At 54.8% G+C, this 24,383-nt stretch overlaps 1 protein-coding gene and 1 long non-coding RNA gene across 2 annotated transcripts; both read left to right on the forward strand.

The window, feature by feature from the left end:
• Positions 1 to 231: 231 nt before the first annotated feature.
• Positions 232 to 10,047, forward strand: CYGB (cytoglobin). Its single transcript, XM_069543903.1, has 4 exons — positions 232 to 543; positions 5,685 to 5,916; positions 6,202 to 6,365; positions 8,746 to 10,047. Exons 1-4 carry the CDS (start codon positions 401 to 403, stop codon positions 8,777 to 8,779), a joined length of 573 nt encoding a protein of 190 aa, XP_069400004.1. The 5' UTR covers positions 232 to 400; the 3' UTR covers positions 8,780 to 10,047.
• A 777-nt stretch (positions 10,048 to 10,824) lies between these two features.
• Positions 10,825 to 24,383, forward strand: LOC138415375 (uncharacterized). The gene is made up of 4 exons (XR_011247213.1): positions 10,825 to 11,613; positions 14,970 to 15,178; positions 20,548 to 20,703; positions 21,773 to 24,383. It is a non-coding gene; the product is annotated as an uncharacterized lncRNA (long non-coding RNA).

The raw sequence follows: 24,383 nt of genomic DNA on the forward strand, positions 1-24,383 counted from the left end.
AGCCCCGCCCGGCCATCAAACTCCGGTCTGGAGGGCGGGCAGGCGCCGGCCGCGTCGCCCCCACCCCGCCCAGCCTTCACCTTGCCGGAATTGGCTCACGGACACGGGTTTGAGGGTTTGGAGCGGATTTATTTTTTTTCACATTTTTTCCAGCAGACCACATCCCCGCCCCCCGCTCGCGGTCCCCCGCCCCCTGCACATATACCCTACACACGCGCGCACACACACACACACACACACACACCCGGCGCGCACAGACAGACACGCTCCCTCCCTCCGGCGCGCTCTACCACTCGCCCGCCCGCCGCGCACGCAGCCGGCCCCGGCTCCCCGCGCCCCGCGCCCCGCGACCCCCGCCCCGCCGCCGCCGAGCGAAGCCGGGCTGGGCTTGGAGCTGCTCATGGAGAAAGTGCCCGGCGAGATGGAGATTGAGCGCAGGGAGCGGAGCGAGGAGCTGTCCGAGGCGGAGAGGAAGGCGGTGCAGGCGACGTGGGCCCGGCTCTATGCCAACTGCGAGGACGTGGGGGTGGCCATCCTTGTGAGGTAGGTGTCGCCCCGGCCCGGCCGGGCCCGGAGGAGGGACGGCGGCAGCGGCTCCGGGCAGAGGCGGGCTCGGCCCGGGTCCGAGCTCGGGCGCCACCTTCCCAGCTGCGACTGGGGCCCGGGCCGGTCTGGGGATTGCGGGTAGCCTGGGGCGGTTTGGGGTGGGCGAAGCCCTGGCCGAGCCCTTCCTAGCTCTGGGCGAGGGGCTCACCAGGAACTAGGAACTAGACACAGAAGGGAGGCATCTCCATCCCCCTCCTCTCCCGGGCCTCAGAACTCCTGGTTCAGCCAGCCTTGCCTACCTCGCCGCGACCTCAGCAACCCGCAGCTGTTTTGGACACACGTTTTACGGCCTTTCCAATAGGGGTCATGGGGGCTCCCCATTCTAGAGACAAGAAAACTGAGGATCAGCCAAGGAGGACAAAGAGAAGCAAACCCCTCTCTCCAGCTCAGCCCCTTCCCCTGTGCAGAGACCTGAAAGGGCTTCGGAAAGGGCAAAAGAATAGAGGTCAGAAGAAGTGGACCCCAGAGGTCCCACTTTCCTAGCTGGTCCCTTCCTGCCCCTGGGGCCGGGCCAACAGGGAGCTCCCAGGCGAGGTGCAGGTGAGTGGAGAAGTGAACAGTCCCTGCGGATACAGGCCCTGCTGAGTTTGATGGAGGGAAAGGGAGAAGCTTGGGGAGACAGGGCCCCATCCTGAACCCCAGATCTGGGGAGGAAAGGTCATGGGTCTTGGGCTCAGGGGTCATTCAGGAACCACATGCCCCCGAGGGATGCACACACAGAGTGACACTGTTATTCACACTCCTACACACCAGTCAGTGCACATGCATGCCATCCCCACAGAGTGCATAAGCTAGTACCTGACTCCAGCTCCAGATCACTGCTCTCTTCCCACACATGCTGGTCCCTGGGGGGTGCAGGCATGGAGGCCCCAGACCCACACTCACCCCCCAACTGTCTGTCCTTGGCAGAGGGAAGCTATCAAATCTAGGACAGATCGGGGCAGTCTTTTAGTTTAAAGATGGGGTGAAACCTCCCATTGGAAAGGACAGTTGAAGTGCATGCCTGTCTCCCAGGCTTGGCCCCATCTCTGGCTCCTCTTTTTCTCCCACACTCTCTCCCTTCTGCCTCCCCCAAGCCTGGGACCTACCCAGCTCCATAATGATGTGCCCTGATTCCAACTTAGTAACAGATTTTGGAGGAAAAAAAGAGCAAGCAGCACTCTTGAGGAGTTCCAGGAGGGCGCCCAAGGAAGAGACAGCTATTTGGGCAGCTCCCAGGCTCAGAAACAGCCGGGGTGATGGGGAAGTAAGAGGGGATTTCAGGTTCCCAAGCCATCAGACATGGGAGTTGCATCTCGGCACTATCAAGCACCCACACGGTGGGTCGCAGAGTCAGAGATGCATCAGGCTGCATCCAGGTGGGGAGGGGCGGCGCAGCTTTTAGCACTGAGGCCTCAGGATGCACGCGGATACCCACACAGGTCACTAGGAGGAAATGAGGCGAGGTTAACAGGACCATGGCTATTTTTTGTCCCCACACCCTGCCATTTGCCAATAAGGACATGTAGAGGAGGGCACGGCCACTCACTCCGGTATTCTTGCCTGGAGAATCCCATGGACAGGAGCTTGGCGGGCTGCAGTCCATGGGATCGCAAAGAGTCAGACACGAATGAGCAACTAAGTCCAGCACAGAAGATGTGTGCACAGTTCCGCTCCTGGGATCCCACCCAACTTCCCCAAGAAAGGGGAGTGAGGAATTGCCGAGGAAGCAACTGAACCCCCGAGGTGTTTCTGGAGGGTCTGAGCTCTTGGCAAGGTTTTCTTTCTCTCTGTGTGCCCCTCTAGTTCCCTGGGGGGAGCTAGTTTCTCAGAGGGGACTGGGTTGGGCTGGGGAGGTGTTTACCAAGTGCCCAGGCCCACAAGTAACCCAAGAAGACCAAGATAGCAGTTAGATCTGGCTTGCTGATAACCCCCGGCTACACTTCACCTGACCCCACCTCGGTTGCCCAGAGCCCAGCCCAGCCTGGGAGAGAAGCTGGAGGAGCAGACCCTCCGTCCCACCAACCTCCCTTTTCTTTCACTCCTGCACCTGCTGTCTGCCCCAGGGTGGGCGGTGTTAGGGGGCAAGACTTATAAGCTTCCCAGGGCAGGCCCCTCCTCAGATCCTGCACCCCACCCCCCGCCCCCGTTTTGTCCTGACTACCTCCTGATGGGCCATCCACAGCTCAGGTGGAGCCCGAGACAGTAGCCCTGGGGCCAGTCTCACCCCCTGAGGGGGCAGCAGCCACAAGGAAGGGAGCAGAGGGGCCGCCCAGACCCCACACCTCCTCTCCCTGCTGGAAGAGACCAAGAGGGAGCACCCATGCTCCAGGGGGCTCCCCTCCCAGTTGTAACTGCCGCCTTCCCCCTCACACAGACAGGCCTATTTCAGGCTCTCTTGGAAGCCCAGATGCCTCTGGAAGCTGAGAAACTCCCCAAGGCTGGCCGCTGAGGCTTCTCCCAGCAGCAGCTCAGGCCAGGACTGAGAGGGTCAGGAGTAAACACAGGGGGCCCGGGAGAGACCCCAGGATGAAGGAGCAGAGCTCAGACCCTTAGACTCTCATGGCTCAGAAGAGGGACAGGGCAGGACTGTCCTTCCTTGGGGCTGTAACGTGGTGCTGGGTGTTGTTGGGCAGCGGACCCACTGGGTCCCAGGCCACCATCCCCGGCAGAGCAGCCTCTGAGATAGACTGGGGACGTCATCAATGTGGGAGCTGCTCCTGCTCCTTCCTGGTCCTGCTACCCACTCCGCTGGGCAACCTTGGGCAGCAATTCCTCATTGAGGATATGGAGATAAAAACAGTGCCAACCTCAGAATGGTATCCCAAGGATTAATGAGATCGTATATTAAGTGCTCAATAAATAGTCCCTGTTACCTCCTCGTCATAATACCCGCCTGGTTGTGGCATTAAAGGAAACCCCAACAAGTGGACATCCTCTGAGTGTTGTTAGAAATTAGTGTTCTTATTGCCGTGTAAGAGCTCCAAAGTCAGAGATTCCCCATTTAAAGCCAGATTGTGTTTTTCATAGCTGTCCTTCACTATGATGCTTTTTCCCAATGTATTTCCAGACCCATCACCTCATTTGTCCTCACCAGTGTATCTGTGAAGTAGCGAGCAGGGGTGCGGGGACTCCTCTCACACTTTTGCAGACAGAAGGTTGTGAAGCAATTTGCCCAAGGTCACGCTTGGCCTCTGAGAGGGGCCCTCCCAGCTCTCCATGTGGACTGTGTCCCGGTCACTCCTCCGCCAGCCTCCGTCTCATCGCCTGCAAGGGTGGTGGGGGCCAGCTGTTCTCCCTGCATCTATCCCAGCTCTCAGATCTGAGACCTGCCCCAAGGGTCATTTTAGCAAATTACCAGTTCTCTCTGATCACAAAGGGGGACACTCCGAAGGTGTGAATACAACCTGAAAAAAACAGGTCCAAGACAGTCCGTCCTTTTTCTGAGGCTTCAGTTAAGTTACATAAGTTCTGATCGAGTCTGGCCACGAACCTCCCTGTCCCTACTGGGAGGGAGATGGAACGCGAATGTCATTACCACCATCCTGCAAACCACAGGGCCCTGGGCCAGGGTGAAGGGTCAGAGGGTGCGTGAGACCCGGGCTCTGCTCTGGGGCTATGGGACCCAGACGGGTAGAAAGGGAAAAAGCCGTGAAAGGTGGCAGGGAACCCACTGATGGCCTTGGAAGGAAAACAGTCACCCTGGGCCGGGCTGTGTGCTCCGAGAGAGGCCCAGCTGACACGGGGAAAGAAGGAGGGAGGTGGTCCATTGTGTGGAAGGGCAAGCCAGCTCACCCGAGGAATCTTTTACCAATGCTAAGTGAAGCTGTCCCGCTGGAGCATAGGGGCAGAATATGGACCCCATGTTGGAGAAGCAGGTGTGGGACAGTTTCTAAGAAGCCTGGAATCTTAAAGAGTTTTGACTGTGTCTGGTAGGACAATGGTGAGCAATGGAATGTTTCTGAGCGGGAGAGCGACCCAGTGAATGTGATGTCCTGTGTGCTGAGTCGTGTCTGACTCTTTGCACCCCCTGGATTGTAGCCCTCCAGGCTCCTCTGTCCGTGGGGATTCTCCAGGCAAGAATACTGGAGTGGGGTGCCATGCCCTCCTCCAGGGGATCTTCCCCACCCAGGGATCGAACCCAGGACTCTCGCATAGTGAATGTGATATTTGGGGGTAATTAGACAATTGCAGATAAACCCGAGAGGGAAGGGGAAGATCACCCTGGGGTCTGCCCCAAGGTGTGCACGGGCCGGCTGGAGAGGTCAGATGTACGGACAGACTGGAAGGACTTACAGAACCACACCAGGCAGGTGACATCAAGCGATGTACTTAATAAAATCAACCGATGACTGTTTACTGCAGGCTGAGGAGGGACAGGGTAGTGAAGAAAGGGGCGGCGTTGGAAGGGCTGAGTCTCATTTCTTCCCTTCCCTTCCGTGACAGGAGTTAAGTCATAGTTGGGGCCTTCCTTTGTTTAGGAAGAGAGCTCTGACCATATCATAACAAAGGCCTTCACTGAGCACCCTGCATCCACACTGTGCCTGGGAGCTCTCTCATCGCCTCCTCCCAACATTCCACAAGGACTCTCAAGAAAGGAACAGTGACGCCCATTTCATGGATGAGGAAACTGAGGCTCAGAAAAGTTAACTGTCCCCCAGATCAGCACCAGCCCGTGATTCCCAGAAGGCAGGCTCTTCCCCTCTCACCTGCGACTGGAGCAGGCCTTGAAAAGCGTGTGGTGTTTGGGAAGAAGGCAAGAGGCAAGGGAGCAAGAAAGGCAGAGACCTGGCACAGGACGTGCAGATCTGACTGCTGGAAGAGGCCGGGACCCAGGGAGGGGCTTCATGTCAACCAGCTCGGCCAGAGGAAGGGCCGGTGTTTGAGGGACGGCTGCAGGTGGTGGCGTGGGAGTGGGTCCTTCCTCCTCCCCATCACCCTCTCCCACCTGTGGGAGCTTTGAGAACCAGACACCCTCAGGACCCAGCCCCATCCTGCTGCCCCTCCTGGGCCCTCCCTGCACCCCCTCATCATCCAGGCACTGCAGGGTGGGGCCCGAGGCCACCCCCTGCTCAGCACCCACCTGCCGCCTCCTGCAGGTTCTTTGTGAACTTCCCATCGGCCAAGCAGTACTTCAGCCAGTTCAAGCACATGGAGGAGCCCCTGGAAATGGAGCGGAGCCCGCAGCTGCGGAAGCATGCCTGCCGGGTCATGGGGGCCCTCAACACGGTGGTGGAGAACCTGCATGACCCCGAGAAGGTGTCCTCTGTGCTCGCCCTGGTGGGCAAAGCCCACGCCCTCAAGCACAAGGTGGAGCCCGTGTACTTCAAGGTGGGTCCCTGGATGGGTGCTGCCACCCAACGGCAAGCCCCATTCGGCTCCCGAGCCCCTTGGTCAGCGACAGCCGGGGGTGCCACCCAGCCTCTTTTCCCGGCGTGGCTGTCCCCTGGAGGGGCAGCAGGGTGGGGCTGGGTCCTGAGGGTGTCTGGTTCCCAAAGCTGCCAGATGCTGTGTCCTGAATGATGCCCTCAGCCAACCACAGGATTCTGCGGGCTCTAGGGGGTGGGGGGTGGGGGTGCTGGGGTTCACTCCCCTCTGCCTTCTCTTCGTTCTCAGATCCTCTCTGGAGTCATCCTGGAGGTGATCGCTGAGGAATTTGCCAGTGACTTCCCCCCTGAGACGCAGAGAGCCTGGGCCAAGCTTCGTGGTCTCATCTACAGCCACGTGACCGCTGCCTACAAGGAAGTGGGCTGGGTACAGCAGGTCCCCAACGCCACCACGTAAGGAGGCAGCCTCCCTGCCGTGTCCTCCCCTGTCCCCCGGCTTCCCACCTTTCCTGGCACCCAGGGGCTGACCACCCTCCAGGGCAGGGACACTCCCAGGGAGAGTGGCTCTGGGGTGGACACAGAGAAGAACAGGCATGATAGGAAAAGGCCCACTCATGCCAAGGGCCCCAGACAGATTCTCCCTGAGCAGACCCTCTCCTCCCCTAGAACTGGGGGGGGGCACGCAGAGCACCCCAAGACCGAGGCTGCCCTGGGCAGAGAGGCTCAGAAGGTTCCTGGCAGGAGGCTGGCTCATCAGGCCCAGAGGCGGCCCAGGCCAGCTCTGGCCACTTCCTCCCTGGGTACCCATCACATGGGGCTGTTTTTCATCTCGTGCTGAGCAGCGCTCCCTCCCACCTTGGCCTCCAAGCAGGCCGGAGCCAGGAGAATCACGGGGATGCACGCACGTGCCGAGCCCACTCGGGGCCAATGTGGGTGTCCCTCCCACGCACACCAGCAGGGCGGGTGTAGGGGAGGGTTGCTTCCGGGCTGACTCCGGAGTCCACATTCCCAGTTCTGGGGTGAGGGCCCTGGGGACGGGCTCCGAGAGGGTGGCCAGTGGCCTCCGGGTGACTCCAGCTGACTTGGAGCACGCGGGGAGGGCTGGCCCCTAGACGTGGCGGCTGGGAACACTCCAGCCTCCCTGGGCCCCAGTGGGGCTGGGGCTCTGGGAGCTCAATGGAGGGGCGGAGGCCAGGCCAGGCTGGAGGCGGGAGGTGGGGAGAGGCGCGGGGGCGGGAAGGGAATGGGAAGCAGGGGTCAGCCAGAGGCTCGGGACACGCGTTGGAGAGAAACAGTCCCAGCAGTTTCCCAGGGAAGAGGCGGCGTTCCCCCCGCCCCCCCGGGGCTCCAAGCTGGGAGCTGGCCCACGGGGCCGGCCGGACCTCTGCTTGCAGGCGTCCCCGCGCAGCTCAGGTCCTCCGAGGGCAGCCTGGCGAGGCCCTGCCTCCCGGCCTTCCTGCCACTGACCACCCTGGCCCCCACCCTCTCCCGCTGCCTTCCCTGCCTCAGCACCACTCAAGGGAGCAGAGCCCTCGGGGACTGCTGGCAACAGCCAGGGGGCCGCTCCAGATGTTTGCAGCTGGGCCCTGGCTGGCCCCAGATGCCAGAGAGGATGGACAGGAAGCCGGCAGGCTGCTTTTTACCTGCTCAGGAGGTGCTGGCAGGGCCTGCAGAGCTTCCGGAAGCAGCCGGAGGGGCCGGGAGAGGGTCAGAAGGGGGAAGGGGGTTTGCCCTCCCACGCCTCTCCCCAGGCAGGCTCTGCCGCCAAAGATGAGTTTGTTTACAGCCAGGAGAGGAGACTTCCTGCTTCTAGAGAAAAGGGCTTTTTTATAGGGGCCTGGAGAGCCGGGCAGAGAGAGCTGGCCGGTGCGAGTGAATCAGAACCACATGGACAGCATTTCCCGACACGAAGCCCCGTCGCCTCCCCTCTCTTGCCTCAGCCGGACCCCTGGGACCGAAATCTTGCCAAACCCTAAACATTAGGAAACCGCCGAAATCTCTGGCCTCCCCCGTTTCTGCTCCTGTGGGCTCAATGGAGATGGGCTGGCATGCCCTCCTGGGCCTCAGCACCCCACGTTTCTGAGGGAATCCCCTCATCCCTTTCCGCACTCTTGTCTCCTCAGGGCACAGATGTAACCCCCAAGAGAGTGTGTCTCCCTGGGCTCAGGGCCTGCAGACCCAACTACTGCTGAGTCCAAACGGGCTCAGAGGGCGGGACGGAGTTCCAGGGCAGAGTTCTAGAAGGCCTCCATCTAGCCTCGCTTATCAGAGACGCAATATTGGGCCAGACGCCATTGTTTATTGAACTGTCTCTGCTTAAGGGTGTGTGTGGGTGTGTGAGCGTGTGTGTGTGTGTGTGTGTGTGTGTGTTTGATGGGGGGTAATCAGGAGGTGGCACTGGGGGTAGGGGGTGGTGAGTGCAAAGGGGACACCCACAGGTGGCCCGAGGGGGTACCACAGGCCAACCTGGGAGTGTCCGCATCTCACAACTGAGGACAAGCGCTCATGTTTGTATGGTTCTTTGCAGTTTGTGAAACACTTTCAGGCAGTTCCATCACTCAGTTCTCATGGAGGTGGGCGTTGCAGGCAGGACTCAAGATTCAGAGGAAAAGATCTGGGGCTCAGGGGGCTGGCAGAGGTCGTACCGCAGGTTCCTGGCAGAAGAGGGCCTTAGAAGCTGGGAACAGTGGGCTCCTTTCAGGGGAGCCCACGTGGGTCTCCGGGAGGATAGTGTTTGTCTCACCAGTCCCTGACCCCTGGCCCCTCCGCGAAGGTCCCCTGGCCCCACGCTGAGGCCCTAGTAACCTGTCACCTCCTTCGGTCTCATCCACAGCCCACCGGCCACACTGCCCTCTTCGGGGCCATAGGACCCCCTACTTCTCCCCCGTCCCTGGCAGCACCTTGAGCAGAAGGCCGAGTTCTGAGGACCCTCCTTGACCCTCCATCTCTGGGTGCCAAGAAAGCTGGAAGAATCCCTGACTCATCTTCCTGGAAAGAGGCTGCCTCCGCCTGGGCCACAGTCCCCCCTGGAGCCACCGGGAGGTGACACCGGCTACCCGGATGCCGACTCCAAGGGCGCCAAAGCGGGTGGCCTGTGGGGATGGGGGACCCTCCCTCCTTGAAGAGCCGGGCACACCCTTCTTAGCTTTTCTACTCACTGTTAGAGACCAGCGGGGATCAGGGACAGGTCTGTGAGTCACTCGAGGAACGGAGAGTCCTGTTTCTATCTGCCTGGCCACACGCTGGTCTGGTCTCCGCATCACTTATCTAGAGTACCATGCACACGTCTATTGCATATACAGATATATTCTATATACAACCTATATAAATATATATATATATACATACATATCTTATAATGTGTACAGTGGGGCCCAGAGGCACGTATGAGGCTTCGGTTCTGCCCACCGAGGGGTCCTGGCAGCTTCTGGGCAGAGATCAGAGTGTTCTGGAAGAGACGATGGGGGTCCCACAGAGGCACAGAGAAGGCCACGTGGCAGGGCGGGGGTGACACAGCTCGCCAGCAAAGTCCAGACCCTTCTCTCTGACCAGCTCCCCACATCCCAGCTCTCCACTCGAGGCAGAAAGGTTTTGGCGCGCCCTACCTCTGCCTCCTACAAAAAGGAGGTGGCTTCCTGACTTGCCCCCAGATGGGCTGGGGCAGGCAGAGGGGGCCGGAAGTTCTGGACGGGGTGACTGCAGCCCGCAGGGGAGGGACCGTGGTCAAGAAACCTGGAATGCCGGGTTCCATCTGCCTTTGCCGGTAAGACAGTGGGAGGGAATCCAGGCTGCTTGTCTGCCAGGCAGGGCGGTGGTGATGGGACCAGATGCCTCTGTCTCGTCCTGGCGCTCTGAGGGCCACGGGCCTTCCCTCCCCTGCCTCGCCTGGATGCTGGCTGGCGGTCGGTCCTGTCCATCCATCCAGGTCGGCATTGCTGGGGATTCCCCCACCCATGTGTGCCCCTGGGTTGTGCGTGTCGTCCTCAAGGATGCTTCGCTGCTGTGGTTTCCCTGCCCGCCTCCTCCTGTCCCGTCTTCGTGCAGCCGTCCGTGTGACTGCCTGTCCTCCTTTTGTAGTTTCTGGCATTTGTAACCAGACCCAGCCGTGTCATTAAACAGACTCGTTCTTCCCGTGTCTGTGCACGCTCATTTGGTCTTTTCCTGCCATCTGCCCCTCGCCTCTGTCTCCCCATCCTGCGTTCAAGACCGGGGCATTTTTCTTGGAAGGTGACCTCCCCACCAAGGATCCCCCTCACCTGCCTTGGCTGGTCGCGGGCCCCCCTGACTGGGGCTCACGATGGTGGTGCGGGTCCCCCTGGTGGTTCAGTCGGGGTCACAGAGCTGCAGACTGGAAGCTGGGCTCTTGAGGGGTGGGGTGGGGCAGAAAGGAGTTTAGGCTTGTTTTAAAATGTCCGGGGGACTTTTCACCTTTTGTTCTGGAAATCTCCCTGGTGCGGATAGCATAAGCGAGGGAAGACTCCAGGGAGAGATGTTCGGAAAGGAAGATCCTGCTAGTTTAGAGAGCCAAGCAAGCCAAGGGCGAGGCCTTGACCTTCCAGACCTGAGCTGGGTGTCCCATACCCTGCTTGCTCCTTGAGGTTCATGGGTGGGGCAGCCTGTGGGCGTTTGGGAAAGTCTGCCCTTATAAGCCCTATCCCCCCAGGACCACCCTGAACCCTCAGCTCCCAGCCCCTTCTGCCTCCCACTCCACAGCCTCAGGCCAGACCTGCCCAGCCCCCACCCCTGATGGCGGCAACAGTCAGCAGCACAACTCCCCGAGGAGCAGAGCAGAGCAACCGGGAGGTCACCACCCCCGGGGTGGGCTGCAGGGGAAGCAGGAAGTAGCGTCTGCCCCTGGGGAGGGCTCCGGCTGCCTGGGAAGATTCAGCTGACATACAAGGAAAGTCTCATCTCCCCAGGCCGTGAACTCCTTGAATGCAGGCTGAGCCTCCACTGCCTGGACCTGGCACAGCAGAGGTGCTGGATAGCAATCCAGGGAATAAATAAATTTCGCTCTTAGAAAGCAAGACCAGTACCTGGGGCCAAAAATGAGATGGGCGCTTCACCGACACAGGCACACAGGCGTGGGTGTGCAGGGTGGAGAGGATGGATCGAGAGCAAGGCTTTTCCAGGGACAGAGCGCCTGGCTCTGCAGGGACTGTCTCCCTACGCTGTGTGACCTTGGGCAAGTCACTCAGACTTTCCGAGCCATGGGTCACCTCTGATTTAAAATAGGAGTGAACATGAGAGCTGTCTCGTGAGGCAGGGATGAGGAGACCGAGGATGCATGCCAGGGTCCTGGGGACGTGGGAATGCTCAGGACACAGTGACCGCCAGGTCATTGGAAGCAACAAAGAGAAGGACAGCGGGGCGGGGTGGGCGAGGAGCTGGCTAAGATGAGTGACTGCCAGACTTCCAGGTTCCGGGCCTCATGGTGCCTGGTGGGCTCAGACTGAGCCAGAGCCAGAGGGCTCTGGGTGGGGGTTGGGACCGCCTGGCTGTGGTCCCCACAGTGGCTGTGACTAAGAGAGGAAGGGGCATCTGTGGTCGGACGTAGGGGGTATTCTCTAGAGAGGAAAACCCCTCCCCATTTCACTTCTCTTGACCCGGAGGGGCCCCGGAGATGGGAGTTTTTCTGGAACGCGGCCCAGGAGAAAGATTCTCTCCACTGCCCACCCCACAGAGGCGACACTGGCAACTGGTGAGTCACCTTATAGTTGGGGAAGGGGTGTTGCTTGAGGAGGGGGCTGATAAAAGTCTGAACAGAGGCGATGATGCTCCGCAGGGCTCACCGGGTCCTGCGGGTGGCAGGCTGGAGGCAGGGGGCTACCGGGTACAGGAGCAGTGACTGACGTTTTGTTCTATGCTCTGTGCTGAGAAATAACCTTGTCGCCGACCGAGCGGAGCAAGTGGGTCAGCTCCCCTTGGCGGTGAGCGATGGGGTGTCAGGAACGCGGGCGCAGAGGCTGTCTCCTTCCCTGCCAAGCGGACCCGGTGAGGCAGCCCCACAGTGACCCCTGCTGGCCGAGGCGGGAACGTCACGCTGGAAGAAGCCTCAGCCTAAGCGGGCGGGCCAAGTTATTTGTATTTTCCTTCCTCTGGGGCTCACCTTCCTCTGACTCTTTATTTTTGGCCGCGCGTGGCTTAGTTCCCCGACCAAGGATAGAACTCAGGTCCTCGGCAGTGAAAGCCCAAGTCTTAACCCCTGGACCAGTGGGGAATTCCCTCTCCCTTGCTTTAGAGGAAGTGGTGCCCCAACCAAAGTGAAGTCGCTCAGTCGTGTCCCACTCTGTGCGACCCCAGAGACGGCAGCCCACCAGGCTCCCCCGTCCCCGGGATTCTCCAGGCAAAAACACTGGAGTGGGTTGCCATTTCCTTCTCCAATGCATGAAAATGAAAAGTGAAAGTGAAGTCACTCAGTCACGACCCCATGGACTGCAGCCTACCAGGCTCCTCCGTCCATGGGATTTGCCAGGCAAGAGTACTGGAGTGGAGTGTCATTGCCTTCTCTGAGCCTAAAGCCAAAAGAAAAAGTGTACACCCCAAGTATATTTATGAAAATATCCTCCCCTGTTTTGACCCAAGGGGGAAAAAAGTAATTTTTAAAAGGCTATACACAAAGCCCCACATTTCCTAAGCTGCTAGGTTACCAACATCAACAGATAAACTCACTTAATTGGAGACACAACAGCCACACAGGGGTTACTAAAACAAACAACAGGGACTTCCTTGGTGGTCCTGGGGTTGAGAATCCACCTGCCAGGGCAGTGGGCATGGGTCGGACCCCTGGTCTGGGAAGATCCAAGGCCCTTGCCGCAGCCACTGAAGCCCTCATCCCTAGAGCCCGCCCTCTGCGACAAGAGGAGCCACCTCACTGAGAAGCTTGGGCGCCACAGCTAGGCAGTGGTTCTGCCGGTGGCGGCACCTGGAGAAAGCCCGTGTGCAGGAGCAGAGACCCAGCACGGCTAGGGAAGAGGAAAAAAAAACAGTGGCCTGTCTTTGTTTAAAATTTTGAATTTTTTTGTTCATCATGGATATTTTTGTTTTAATAAAGTTTTTTTAAAATATTGTATTTATTTCCTTTGATTACTGCTCCCATCCTTAAATATTGTGTCCCAGGCGAGTGCCTCATTCATCTCACTCTATTCCCAGCCCTTTCTCAGTACATCCTTTAAGACACCCCAACTGAAAAACACTCATCTTTGGCCTCAAAAGTTCCCCTCCTCTAAAGCAAGGGAGAGGGAATTCCCCACTGGTCCAGGGGTTAAGACTTGGGCTTTCACTGCCAAGGACTTGAGTTCAATCCTTGGTCGGGGAACTAAGCCACGCGCGGCCAAAAATAAATAAAGAGTCAGAGGAAGGTGAGCCCCAGAGGAAGGAAAATACGAATAACTTTGGCCCGCCTGCTCAGGCTGAGGCTGGCCAGCTGCACTCCACAGGGCTGCAAAAGAGTCTGATATGACTTAGCAACTGAGCACACACCCTCAGACCATAGGGGAACAGCAAGTACCACCAAGAGCCAGGGATGAGTCCTGAGTAACTGCACAAGGGCAGGTGGGCAGGCCTAGCCCTGGGTCCTCCAAGTGGACTGATCTCATGGAAAGGAGCAATATCCTCACAGCCCAGAGTGTCCTCAGAGCCCATCCTGTCTCACCCATCCCTCCAATGTGGACATGGGGAGAAGGTAGTGAGGAGGGGTGGGGGAGGGGAGGAAGGAGGGGGAGAGGTGGGGGGAGGAGGAGGGGAGGGGCCTCCAGGGGCAGGTGGGAAAGTGTGCCCTTGACCTCGTGTAAGTCCAAAGACAGAACGTGCAATACCATTCCTTGTTAAAAGCAACAGGTTTATTATGCAAAAACCAAAAAATTTAAGTGCGCTTCAGAAAATGTAGCCTCACCCAGAATCCATCACCCTCGCCCAATCTTCCAGATTTTATGATGCTTGAAATTTTTATACGTAGCTTTAAAAATAGCATTCGCGGGGGTTTTTGTATGATTACGAAAGCAATACATGATCACTGCAGGAAATTTGGGGATGAAAGGAAAACACAAAAGAAAAAAGTCACCTGTGATCCCTTCAAGCAGAGGCAATTCATTACTGTTAGCGTTTTGGTCTAAATCCTTGCAGCCTCTTCCCTGTGCTGACATACCTCACACCTGCCATATACGTATTGCGTTTTACGTCAAGTTGGGATCCTATGGTTCGCGTTGATTTCACCGAGATCTCTTTGCTAAATGGAGCCTCTTGGAGTTTGTGCAAATCAATGGTTTATGTCCGGGTCACATGGTGTCGATGACAGCTGACTCCACAGCGGCACATGTGCCAGACATGTTTCCAGGGAGATTCTGACTGGCCCTTAGTTTGTGTGTTTGGGGTTTTTTGTTTGCTTGTCGTATTTTGTTTTAAACGTGTTTTGGCTGCACTGGGTCTTTGTTGCTGTGTGCAGGCTTCTCTAGTTGGGGCGCTCAGTCTCCAGATCACATGGGCTCAGTAGTTACAACACGAGAGCCTAGTTGGGGTTTGTGGGGTCTTAGTTCCCCAACCAGGGATGGTGGAATCTGGGCCCCCTGCACTGGGAGCATGGAGTCTCATCCAGCGGCCCAGTAGAGAAGTCCCTGGGTCCTCAGTTTGAAATGACCCAGGGAAGGAGGCCACCGTCTCCTCCCAGGGAACCAACACAGAGCCCCGTCCCCAACCTGCAGTTTCCACTCCCACCCCGGTGTCTTCTCCACTCAGCACCCAGAGGAGGAATAAGACTGTATCAGCCCTCCGCTCACTCCCATCAAACCCCCCCACCCACCCCCCCCCACACACACAGCTTCACATGGTCACACTCAGAGCGCAGAGTCCTGGCCTGGCCCACTGGATGGCACCATTTACCCCGGGGCCCATCTCTCCAGCCTCATTTCTGTTTCCATGCTCCAGCCCCACTCACCTCCCTGGTGCTCCTGAGAGGCACACGTGCTCAGTCCTGCCCCAGGGCCTTTGCACCTGCTGTTCCCTGTGCCACGGTGCTTTCCCTCTGCCTCATCTCATGGCTCTGTCCTTCCCTTCACTCAGGTCTCTGCTCAAAGTTCATCTCAGAGAAGCCTTCCCTGGCCACCTCTCCAATGCAGCAGGCCCATCCCATCCGTCTCTCTGCGCCCTGGTCCAGGTATCCTGCTGCTCTGACCATGACCTGATATTACACTTTGGCTTGTCCGCTTCCCTCATTGCACAGCCTGCCACGAGGGCATGAACCTCACGTGTCAGAGCCGGACTAGGATGAGGTGAGTGAGGCACTTGCCTCTGGGGCAAAACTTACAGGGCATCTCAAACCCCGAAAATCAAGAGAAATCTTTTTTTCTGTCCACACTCAGAGGCATGTGGGATATTAGTCCTCCGGTCAGGAAACAAACCTGCATTGAAAGTGTGGAGTCTTAACCAATGGACCACCAGGGAAATCCCAAGATAAATCAAATTTTAATGCATTTCTTTTTTTTTTTTTTTGGCCATGCCCCTCGATTTGTGGGATCTTGTTGCCTGACCAGGGACTGGACCCTTGTCTTTAGCAGTGAAAGCACAAAGTCCCCTGGACCACCAGGAGAGTCCCCTAGACCACCAGGAAAGTCCCTTGGACCACCAGGAAAGTCCCCTGGACCACCAGGAGAGTCCCTCCTGCAATATATATATATTTTTAGATAGAAGTTAATGCCCACAAAATCCGTGATGGAAAAAAATCAACATTTTTAATGAAGACAGGATCCATTTTTCCTGCCCTTCTGTCCTGTTTAGATCCGTCCAGCTACAGCTGACGCTGGGAAACATTCCTGAATGAATTAAGAACAGCCGGGGAGAAAGCGGAGTCGGGTGGAGGCTGAAGACTGGAGGCAGGTGGACAGAGGGAGGAAGGACAGAGAGGAGGGGCCACCCCGAGAGGGGCCAGGCTGGGAGTCTGGAGGAGCCCCCTGCCCGGAACGCAGCTGGGGAAAGAGATTAGGTGGAGTCCTGAGAACCGGGCAGGGATGAGAGGCAGGGAGTTTTTTACTCGAAAACTGGGCTCGACTCGGTGGACATTGAGCCAAGAGACACAGTCAAGCCAAACAGTGGGAGAAGGAAGCATTTATTACTTGTAGCAAGGAGAAACTTTGGGGAATCTTCCCCAAAGCAGCAAAAACGGGGACATTTTTAAAGCTAAGGGTATGAGCATATTCATAAAGGGGGTGGGGTGGGTACATGTATATTCATGAAGGGGTGGGATTGAATGGTATATGTATATTCATGAAGGGGGTGGAGCAGAGGAAAATGAACGCATCGAATTGGGGCAAAGGTCAAAGGAGACCAAACTTTAGCTGATTGAAGTTATGAGGGTCAGAAAAGGTCACCAGCATCATTCTTGAGGTTCTGGTTGACCTTGTGGCTGAGGGGTTTAAATTCTGCAAAACAGCTCAAGAAAGGGCTCCAAGCTAATCTTTACCATTGAAACAAAACCTGAAGTCTTTACAACTGATTTATTATCTTTGCTATTATTACTTCTCTTGCTTGATAACATTTTTTTTTTTTTTTTTTAGCTGCATTGGGTCCTAGTTGTGGTTGGCAGGATATAGCTCCCGGACCAGGAATTAAACCTGGGCCCCTTCTATTGGGTGTGCAGAGTCTCAACCTCTAAACCACCAGGGAAGTCCCTTGCCTGCATTCTTTTGTTCTCTTAAAATCACTAGTTACTAAAAAAAAAAAAAAAATCACTAGTTACTGAAACCTGTTCAGCAAGCACTGTGGCCAGGCTTAGATCACAAAATGACTTTTCAGCCAAAAATAGCATCTCTTCTGCCAAGAAAGCCGTGCCTAGTTCCGGGGACCCCCTACCCTATCTACTAATAAGTTGGGCTTCTTAAAGGATTGCAAGAAGCTCTGACAAGGAGAGTCAGAGCTAGAGCTGGTGGTGTGGTTTTGGTGGTTGTTGTTATAGAACTTGAATAACTCAGTGTGTTGGTTTCCTGGGCTGCTAGAACAAATGACCACAAACTGGGTGACTTAAAAAAGCAGAAACTTTTCTGCTTCTCTCACAGTCTGGAGAAGGTATGGGCAGGGCTGCACCCGCTCTGATGGCTCAGGGGAGAATCCAGGTTATTGATGCTGCTGTTGAGTTACCCAGGCGTGACCGACTCTTTGTGACCCCATGGACTGCAGCATGCCAGGCCTTCCTGTCACTCATCATCTCCTGGAGTTTGCCCAAGTTCATTTCCGTTGCATTGGTGATACTGTCCCGCCATCTCACCCTCTGATGCTCTCTTCTGTTTCCGCCCTCAATCTTTCCCAGCATCAGGGACTTTTCCAGTGAGTCGCCTGTTCTCATCAGATGATCCAAATACTTGCACTTCAGTTTCAGCATCAGTCCTTCCAGTGAATATTCAGGGTTGTCTCCTTTAAGATTGACTGGTTTGATCTCCTGGCTGTCCAAGGAACTTTCAGGAGTCTTCTCCAGCACCACAGTTCGAAGGCATCAATTCTTTGGTGTTCTGCCTTCTTTATAGTCCAGCTATCGCAACCAGACGTGACCACTGGGAAGAGCACAGCGTTGACTTTACAAACCTTTGTCGGCAGAGCAATCCCTCTGCTTTACAACTCTTTGTCTAAGTTTATCGTGGCTTTCCTGCCAGGAAGCAATTGCCTTTTGATTTCATGGCTGCAGTCACCATCTGCAGTGATTTTGGAGCCAGGATATAGGGTCCCCTCCAAAAATCCGTATGTTGAAACCTGACCCTTCAGGTGCTGGTACTCGGAGGTGGGGCCTTTGGGAGGTGATCGGTCGTGAGAGTGGAGCCATTGTGATGAGACTAGTGTCTTTATCAGAGGGATGCCAGAAGCTCCCTTGTCCCTTCTGCCCTGTCACCTGCTGCAGCCTGTCACCGCCCAGCGACACTTTCCTAATCATGTGGCCCCAGTTCAGACCCAGATGAGTCCTGAGATCTCACAGAAGAAGCAGCTGATGGCCGGGGAGGGAGGGGAGTTGGTTAGTGAAGTGGATTAGGGACCTTGGATCTGAGAGTGAGGGGAGCTGGCGGGAGATAGCGAGTGTTTGTAGACGTCATGTGCTCAGCTTCTTCTGATAGTGTGCAGGGCCCTGTGGGCTTCTGGGCACAAGGCCTTTCTGTGTTTCCCCACTTCTTTGATTCCAGGAAACTGCCTTTATTCAGCCTCCATGATCTTTCCTGAGTTCCAATGGGCAGATTCAAGCAGTTGTTGGTAAGGGGAGAGGATGGGAGACCAAGGAGAAACAGTCAAGAGCAGCCTTGGGGAAGATCCTGTTTCTTCACTAAGGGACACACACAACAATTTATTTGAGCTGTTTTGCAGATACTAAACCCCCTTCCAGGTGGGAGAAGTCCATGATTAAAGAAGTCATGTGCTGCCCACAAGTATGGAGCCCCCCAACCAGTTGGACCCAAAGGTTGACGATGCCGACTCCTACTTACCTCACCACCAATCCATCAAAAGAATGTCCACAAGCTGATCATGCCCTTTTTGGGCAATTAAAATAAAGCTTCTCAGTGTGTCCAAGTTGGGATACATGGAGACATATGAGTCCATTGTGTCCCCCTTCGCCTGGCAAAGCAATAAAGCTATCCTTTTTTATATCACCCAAAGCCCTGTCTCCAAGATTAGATTTGGAACCAGTGTACAGAGAAGCGGAGCTTTCAGCATCACTTCCTGTTCTTCTTCTTCTTTTAATATTTATGTATTTATTTGGCTGCACCGGGTCTCAGTTGCAGCACGCAGGATCTAGTTCCGTGACCAGGGATCAAACCTGGGAACCCTGCATTGAGAGCATGGAGTCTTAGCCACTGGACCCCCAGGGAAGTCCCCATGTGCTCAGTTTCTTATTTCCAAACTGAGATCTAGGCTGATAGTGAGGGGATCCAGGTGTTTATGCACACACATACACACATACACACACACACACCTCTTAGCTAAACAAAATCATACTTGAGGCATTATTTTGCAACTTGCTTTTTCACTTCGAATATCTTCATATGTGTTGCAGATGGTCTTAGTCCATTCAAGCTGTTATAACAAAATGCCATATAGATTGGCTGGCTTATAAACAGCAGAAATTTATTGCCTACAGTTCTGGAGGCTAGAGGTCTCAGATCAGGAGCCAGGTTCTGGAAAGAGCCCTCTCTGGGGTGAGAAGTTGGCAAACTTCTCATTGCATCTTCTTGTGGCAGAGGGGCAGGGGAACTCAGGGTGGGGGGGTTCTTTTTATTTGTATCTATTTGGTTGTGTCAGGCTTTAGTTCCAGCCCATAGGATCTTTCATTGCACGCTTCTTGCTAGCTGTGGCACACGGACTTAGTTGCCCCATGTCATATGGGATCCTAGCTCATGATCCAACCCCAGGTCGAACCCACATTCTCTGCATTGAAAGGCCGATTCTAAATCACTGGACCACAAGGGAAGCCCTCTTAATACAAGGGCACTAACCCCATGCATAGGGCTGCCCTGGTGGCTCCGTGGTAAAGAACTCGCCTGCCAGTGCAGGAGACATCAGTTCGATCCCTGGGTCAGGAAGATCCCCTGGAGAAGGAAGATTCTTGCCTGGAGAATCCCATGGATGGACTGGGGGTCACAGAAGAGTCAGACAGGACTTAGCAACTAAACAACAACCATCTCATCCCATGAGAGCTCTGCTTTCATGACCTAATTATTTTTAAAAAGCCCCACCCCCAAAGCCTCTCCTTAGGAGTCAGGTTTCAATATATGAATGGGGGGAGGTGCAAACAATTATCTACAGCAGAAGTCTTCCTGGCTCAGTGGGTGGAGCCCAGCCACATTCTTTAAGGGTGCTATTCGGGACTTCTTTGTGTGGATGTGTTTTAGGGAAAACTCACTCACTGTCTCCTTCTGCTTACGCTTGCAACAGTTCTGACGCCAGATGTGTGGGTTTTCACACCAGGCAATTCTGACCCTAACGGCCTGGGTTAGCAGACACCCCATAGGTTCAAAGTCCCAGCCCCACAAGACTGTAAGCCATGGGTCTGTAGGTTACCTACAACTTGTGTCTGACTCAGCTACCAATCAGAGGCTCCAAGGACCCCCTCTTTGGGTTTGATAATTTGCTGGAGGGTCATAGAACCCAGGAAAAGAGTTTACAAACTGTTGCCGATTAATTACAAAGGATACATTTTTAAATTTTAATTTTATTTTTCACTTTTTTTTAACATTTGAGTATAATTAGCCCCTGGGACACTGGACACCCCAATACTTCTCCTGAGGAGCAGGTGATCGGGCCTTGACGGGGGCTCATGGTAGAAATGGCTCATGATGTTGACCTTTCAAACAAAGAATAAAATCACAATGACCCTTGAGACTGACCAAATTGCCCAAACGACATTCTGTTTCGATGATGGTGGCTACCATCTCAAGGCTACAAGACCACTGGATTCCAGACCTCCGGCTACGAGACTGCAGGACTCAGCTGCAGGCTAAAAATTAACCATCCCTTCAGAGCATTCTTCATTGGCGGGATATAAGAAAGATCCCATCAGAAAGGGAGGACAGTGGTTCTCTTTAAGGGCCAGTCACCCTCTCGTTTTCCCTCTAATAAATTTCCTTTTCTTGCCTGACTTCCCAGTTCGCTCTGTTTTTCTTCACCCTAGCCTTCCATTCTGGGAGGGGAGATCCACCGCAACATGGTGGCCCCCTCCCTTGGACCTTGCCGTGAAACCGAGATGAGCTCCAGGACAGGACTCTCCACTTGCCTTGCTCGACTGACATCCACACACCGGCCCACATTTCATCCCTCAGTTGCAAGGGTGAGTGAAATCCCATTCTCTCTCTCTCTCTCCCACCCCCTTTCTTGTTTCCAAGTCCTAGAGCTAGGCCGGAGGATCCCCATGGACCTCACTTTGAAATAGGGGACGCCCATTTCAAAGCAGACTATTATTCCTCTCTGAGAAGGTCCTGAGAACAGAGACACCTTTTCCCTGGGCCCTTTCTCCTCGCTTTCTCCCACCCTCGTCTAATCTCCCTATTTGGCCACAACAGGAAATTCTCAATCCCAGCCCTCAAGGATTATTCCTCTAGGATGCTTTCTCTGAAACCTAAAAGCCTTGGGCTTCCAATGGGAGATAACCAAAAAGCCTTATTTACTGTTCTAACACTGGCCGCAATACAGACTTGATAACAGGTCCCAATGGCCAGAAAACAGAACTCCCGATTATAATACTCTATGGGACCTCGAAAACTTCTGCAAGTGGTCAGAGATCCCTTCTGTTCAGGCTTTCTTTGCTCTCTCTGCTCTAGACCCTCCCTCTGTGAATCCCGGTCTGCTTCTCAGATGCACTTAGCCTACTGTGGGCCACATCCTCCGCATACAGTGTCTCTCGATCCCTGTTCAGACTTTTCTTCTTCCTTCGACCTTTCCAACCACAGCTGCGGTGCGACCCTGTCACTGCGCCAGATCCAGTTCCACAACCTCTACCTTACACCCCCTTCTCCCTCCCTCCTTTTCTATCACAGGCCGCCACGCTCCCGAACCTCCTCCCCTGCCTGTTCCAAAGGCAAGCTCTGAGACCCCAGCCCCACTCTCTACCCTGAGGGTCCCAAGGCTCTACCCCAACCTCCTTAGATCCCCTCCCGGTAGCCTGTCCTGAACAATGTTAAAACAGGAAACTTCCCCGCAGGACCCCGCTCCTTCCCCTGCCCCGACTCCTCTTTTCCTGGAAGCAGCTGGAGCAGAAGGCTTTGTTTGGGTTCCCGTCCCAGCCTCCCTCATCAATCTATCGCAAATCAAAAAGCGTCTTGGCTCCTTCTCCTCTGACCCCGGGTAATTCTCTAGAAGAATTCAAGTATCTTACCCAGCCCTACGACTTAACCTGGCAGGATCTTTACATCCTCCTTCCCTCCACTCTCCTCCCCGAAGAGAAGGAACAAGTATGGCAAACCTCTCAAGCTGATGAGACACACAGGACTGAGGACACGAAGCCCGCAGGGGCCACGGCTGTCCCCCCCAGAGGTGAGCCCAACTGGGATTATCAGGCAGGGAGACCCGGGCCAGCAGCCCATCACGTGGTTGCTTGCCTCACTGTGGGCCTTCAAAAGGCAGAACATAAAGCCATCATCTTTGATAAGCTCTGGCTAATACCTCAAGGGCTAGACAAAAACCCGGCACAATTTCTAGCCAGGTTAACAGAAGCCCTACAAAAATATACAAGATTTGATCCCACTTCAGCAAAGGGCAACCATTGTCCTTAACACCCATTTTATTTCCCAATCGTCCCCAGACATCTGAAAGAAACTAAAAAAGGCAGAAGGCCCTCAAACCCCCCAACAAGATCTTTTAAATTTACCCTTTAAGATTTTCAATAATCGGGAAAAACAGGCAAAGCTAGAGAAGGCCCAACGAGATAAGGCCAAATACCACCTTTTAGCCACTGCCCTGCATGGCTCCAGATTTCCATCAACCAACAAAGGCAGGAAGCCATGTGGGCCCTGCTTCAAATGCGGCAAAGAAGGCCACCGGGCTGGCTCGTGTCTAAAGCCAAGGCCCCCTCCAGGCCCGTGTCCCAGCTGTGGCATAAAGGGACACTGGAAAGTCGGCTGCCCAAATCCCCCTTAGGGATCCAGACATCCCCTCCTGGCCCCGAGCAGCAGTCCTCTGACCCAGCTCTGCCCAGCCTCCTCGGACTCGCTGTTGAAGATTAGAGGTGCCCAGGGCTCCAGGCCCCGACTCTCGCCACCTCTAAGGAGCCCAGGGTAACTCTCACAGTGGCAGGTAAGCCGATCTCTTTTCTCATCGACACAGGGGCCACTTACTCTGCTATGCCTGCCTACTTGGGAAAAACCAAGGTCTCCCAGGTCTCTGTTATGGGGGTTGAGGTTTTAATATCTACACCACGAATAACCGAGCCTCTACCTTGCACATTTCAAGATACCCCATTTTCGCATTCTTTTCTCATACTCCCCTTAATGCCCCACTCCTATTCTTGGAAGAGACCTTCTCACAAAATTCAAAGCTTCTATTACCATCCCAACCCACCTTCCAATCTAGCCTGGTTACTGCTCCTTAACACCCACCACCTCCGCAACAACAGGCTCCTTTCTGTTTTCCTAGACAAAACTCTGTAAACAACGGTTACCGTCAACTAGGAACCATAGCACCGCACCCCTGTAATAACACTTCCCGTCTCTCCTTCCCTTCAGGCCGATCGGTCTACCACGACTCGGGAACTGCAGGACATTCTTTTGCTTTCTCAGAGAGACTTCCTTCTACGCCTCTTGTAGGGGCTACGCTGGCAAGTTCACTGTCAGTTTCAGAGACTACTAGCAAGTTCCCAGAAAGACTCCTATTTGCTATCGATTTCAGCTGTTGTCTTCTTACTGCTGGAATGTTTTTCTTATGTGGAGCCACCGCCTATTTACGTCTTCCCACTAACTGAACAGGAACATACACCCTGGTATATCTGACCCCAGATACTTCTATTGCTCCTAGCAATCAGACCCTCCATATCCCGCTAACTCATAACTGACCCCAGACGGGCAATTCAATTCATTTCTCTATTGATCAGTTTAGGAACAGCGGCGGGGATTGGGACAGAGACCACAGGACTCACAACCTCTTTAAATTATTACCAAAGCCTTTCTAAAGACCTCACTGAGAACCTAAAAGAAATAGCTACCAGCCTCATCACTATCCAAAACCAGCTAGATTCTCTGGCAGCTATGGTCCTCCAAAACAGACGGGGGTTAGACCTTCTAACATCAGAAAAAGGGGGCCTGTGTCTGTTTTTGGAGGAAACCAACAAATCAGGCGTTGTAAAGGAAGTAGCAAGAAATCTGACAAACAGGCCTCAAGACTACGTCACCACCTCAGGAATTCGTGGGAAAACTGGCTGAACAATTGGAATTGGATGCCCTGGGTCCTACGTTTTCTAGGCCCTCTCCTCTGCTGCTGCTAAGTCGCTTCAGTCGTGTCCAACTCTGTGCAACCCCATAGATGGCAGTCCACCAGGCTCTCCTGTCCCTGGGAGTCTCCAGGCAAGAACACTGAAGTGGGTTGCCATTTCCTTCTCCAATGCATGAAAGTGAAAAGTGAAAATGAAGTCACTCAGTCATGCCAGACTCTTAGCGACCCCATGGACTGAATCCTTATTCTAACTTTCAGCCCATGTGTAATGGGTCTTCTTTCAAAATTTCTTCAGGATTGCTTACAAGGCTTCACCAACCCAACTATCCATAAGCTACTTCTAACTCACTCAAATTATCAAAATCTTCAACCCCACATAGATCCCCTTGACCCACATTCCAGCCTTTTCTTATCTTACCCCCACGATGTCCCTGTCCCCAAGGAAGCAGTTACAGAAGATTGACCTTCGGCCCTTATCCTAAATCAAAAAGGCTGGAATGATAGGGTCTACATGGGGGCTCATTGTTAAGATGGCTCATTATGTTGACCTCGCAAACAAAGAATAAAATCACAGTGACCCTTGAGACT

This window comes from Ovis canadensis, chromosome 11 (assembly GCF_042477335.2).
Source record: "Ovis canadensis isolate MfBH-ARS-UI-01 breed Bighorn chromosome 11, ARS-UI_OviCan_v2, whole genome shotgun sequence".
Lineage (NCBI taxonomy): Eukaryota > Metazoa > Chordata > Mammalia > Artiodactyla > Bovidae > Ovis > Ovis canadensis.

What these genes read in the sequence shown, in the direction of transcription:
- CYGB (XM_069543903.1), top strand. Translation starts at nt 401, where the DNA reads ATGGAGAAAGTGCCCGGCGAGATGGAGATTGAGCGCAGGGAGCGGAGC. An exon ending in GGGGTGGCCATCCTTGTGAG is followed by an intron (nt 544 to 5,684) that starts GTAGGTGTCGCC and finishes CGCCTCCTGCAG; the next exon opens with GTTCTTTGTGAACTTCCCAT. An exon ending in TGGAGCCCGTGTACTTCAAG is followed by an intron (nt 5,917 to 6,201) that starts GTGGGTCCCTGG and finishes CTTCGTTCTCAG; the next exon opens with ATCCTCTCTGGAGTCATCCT.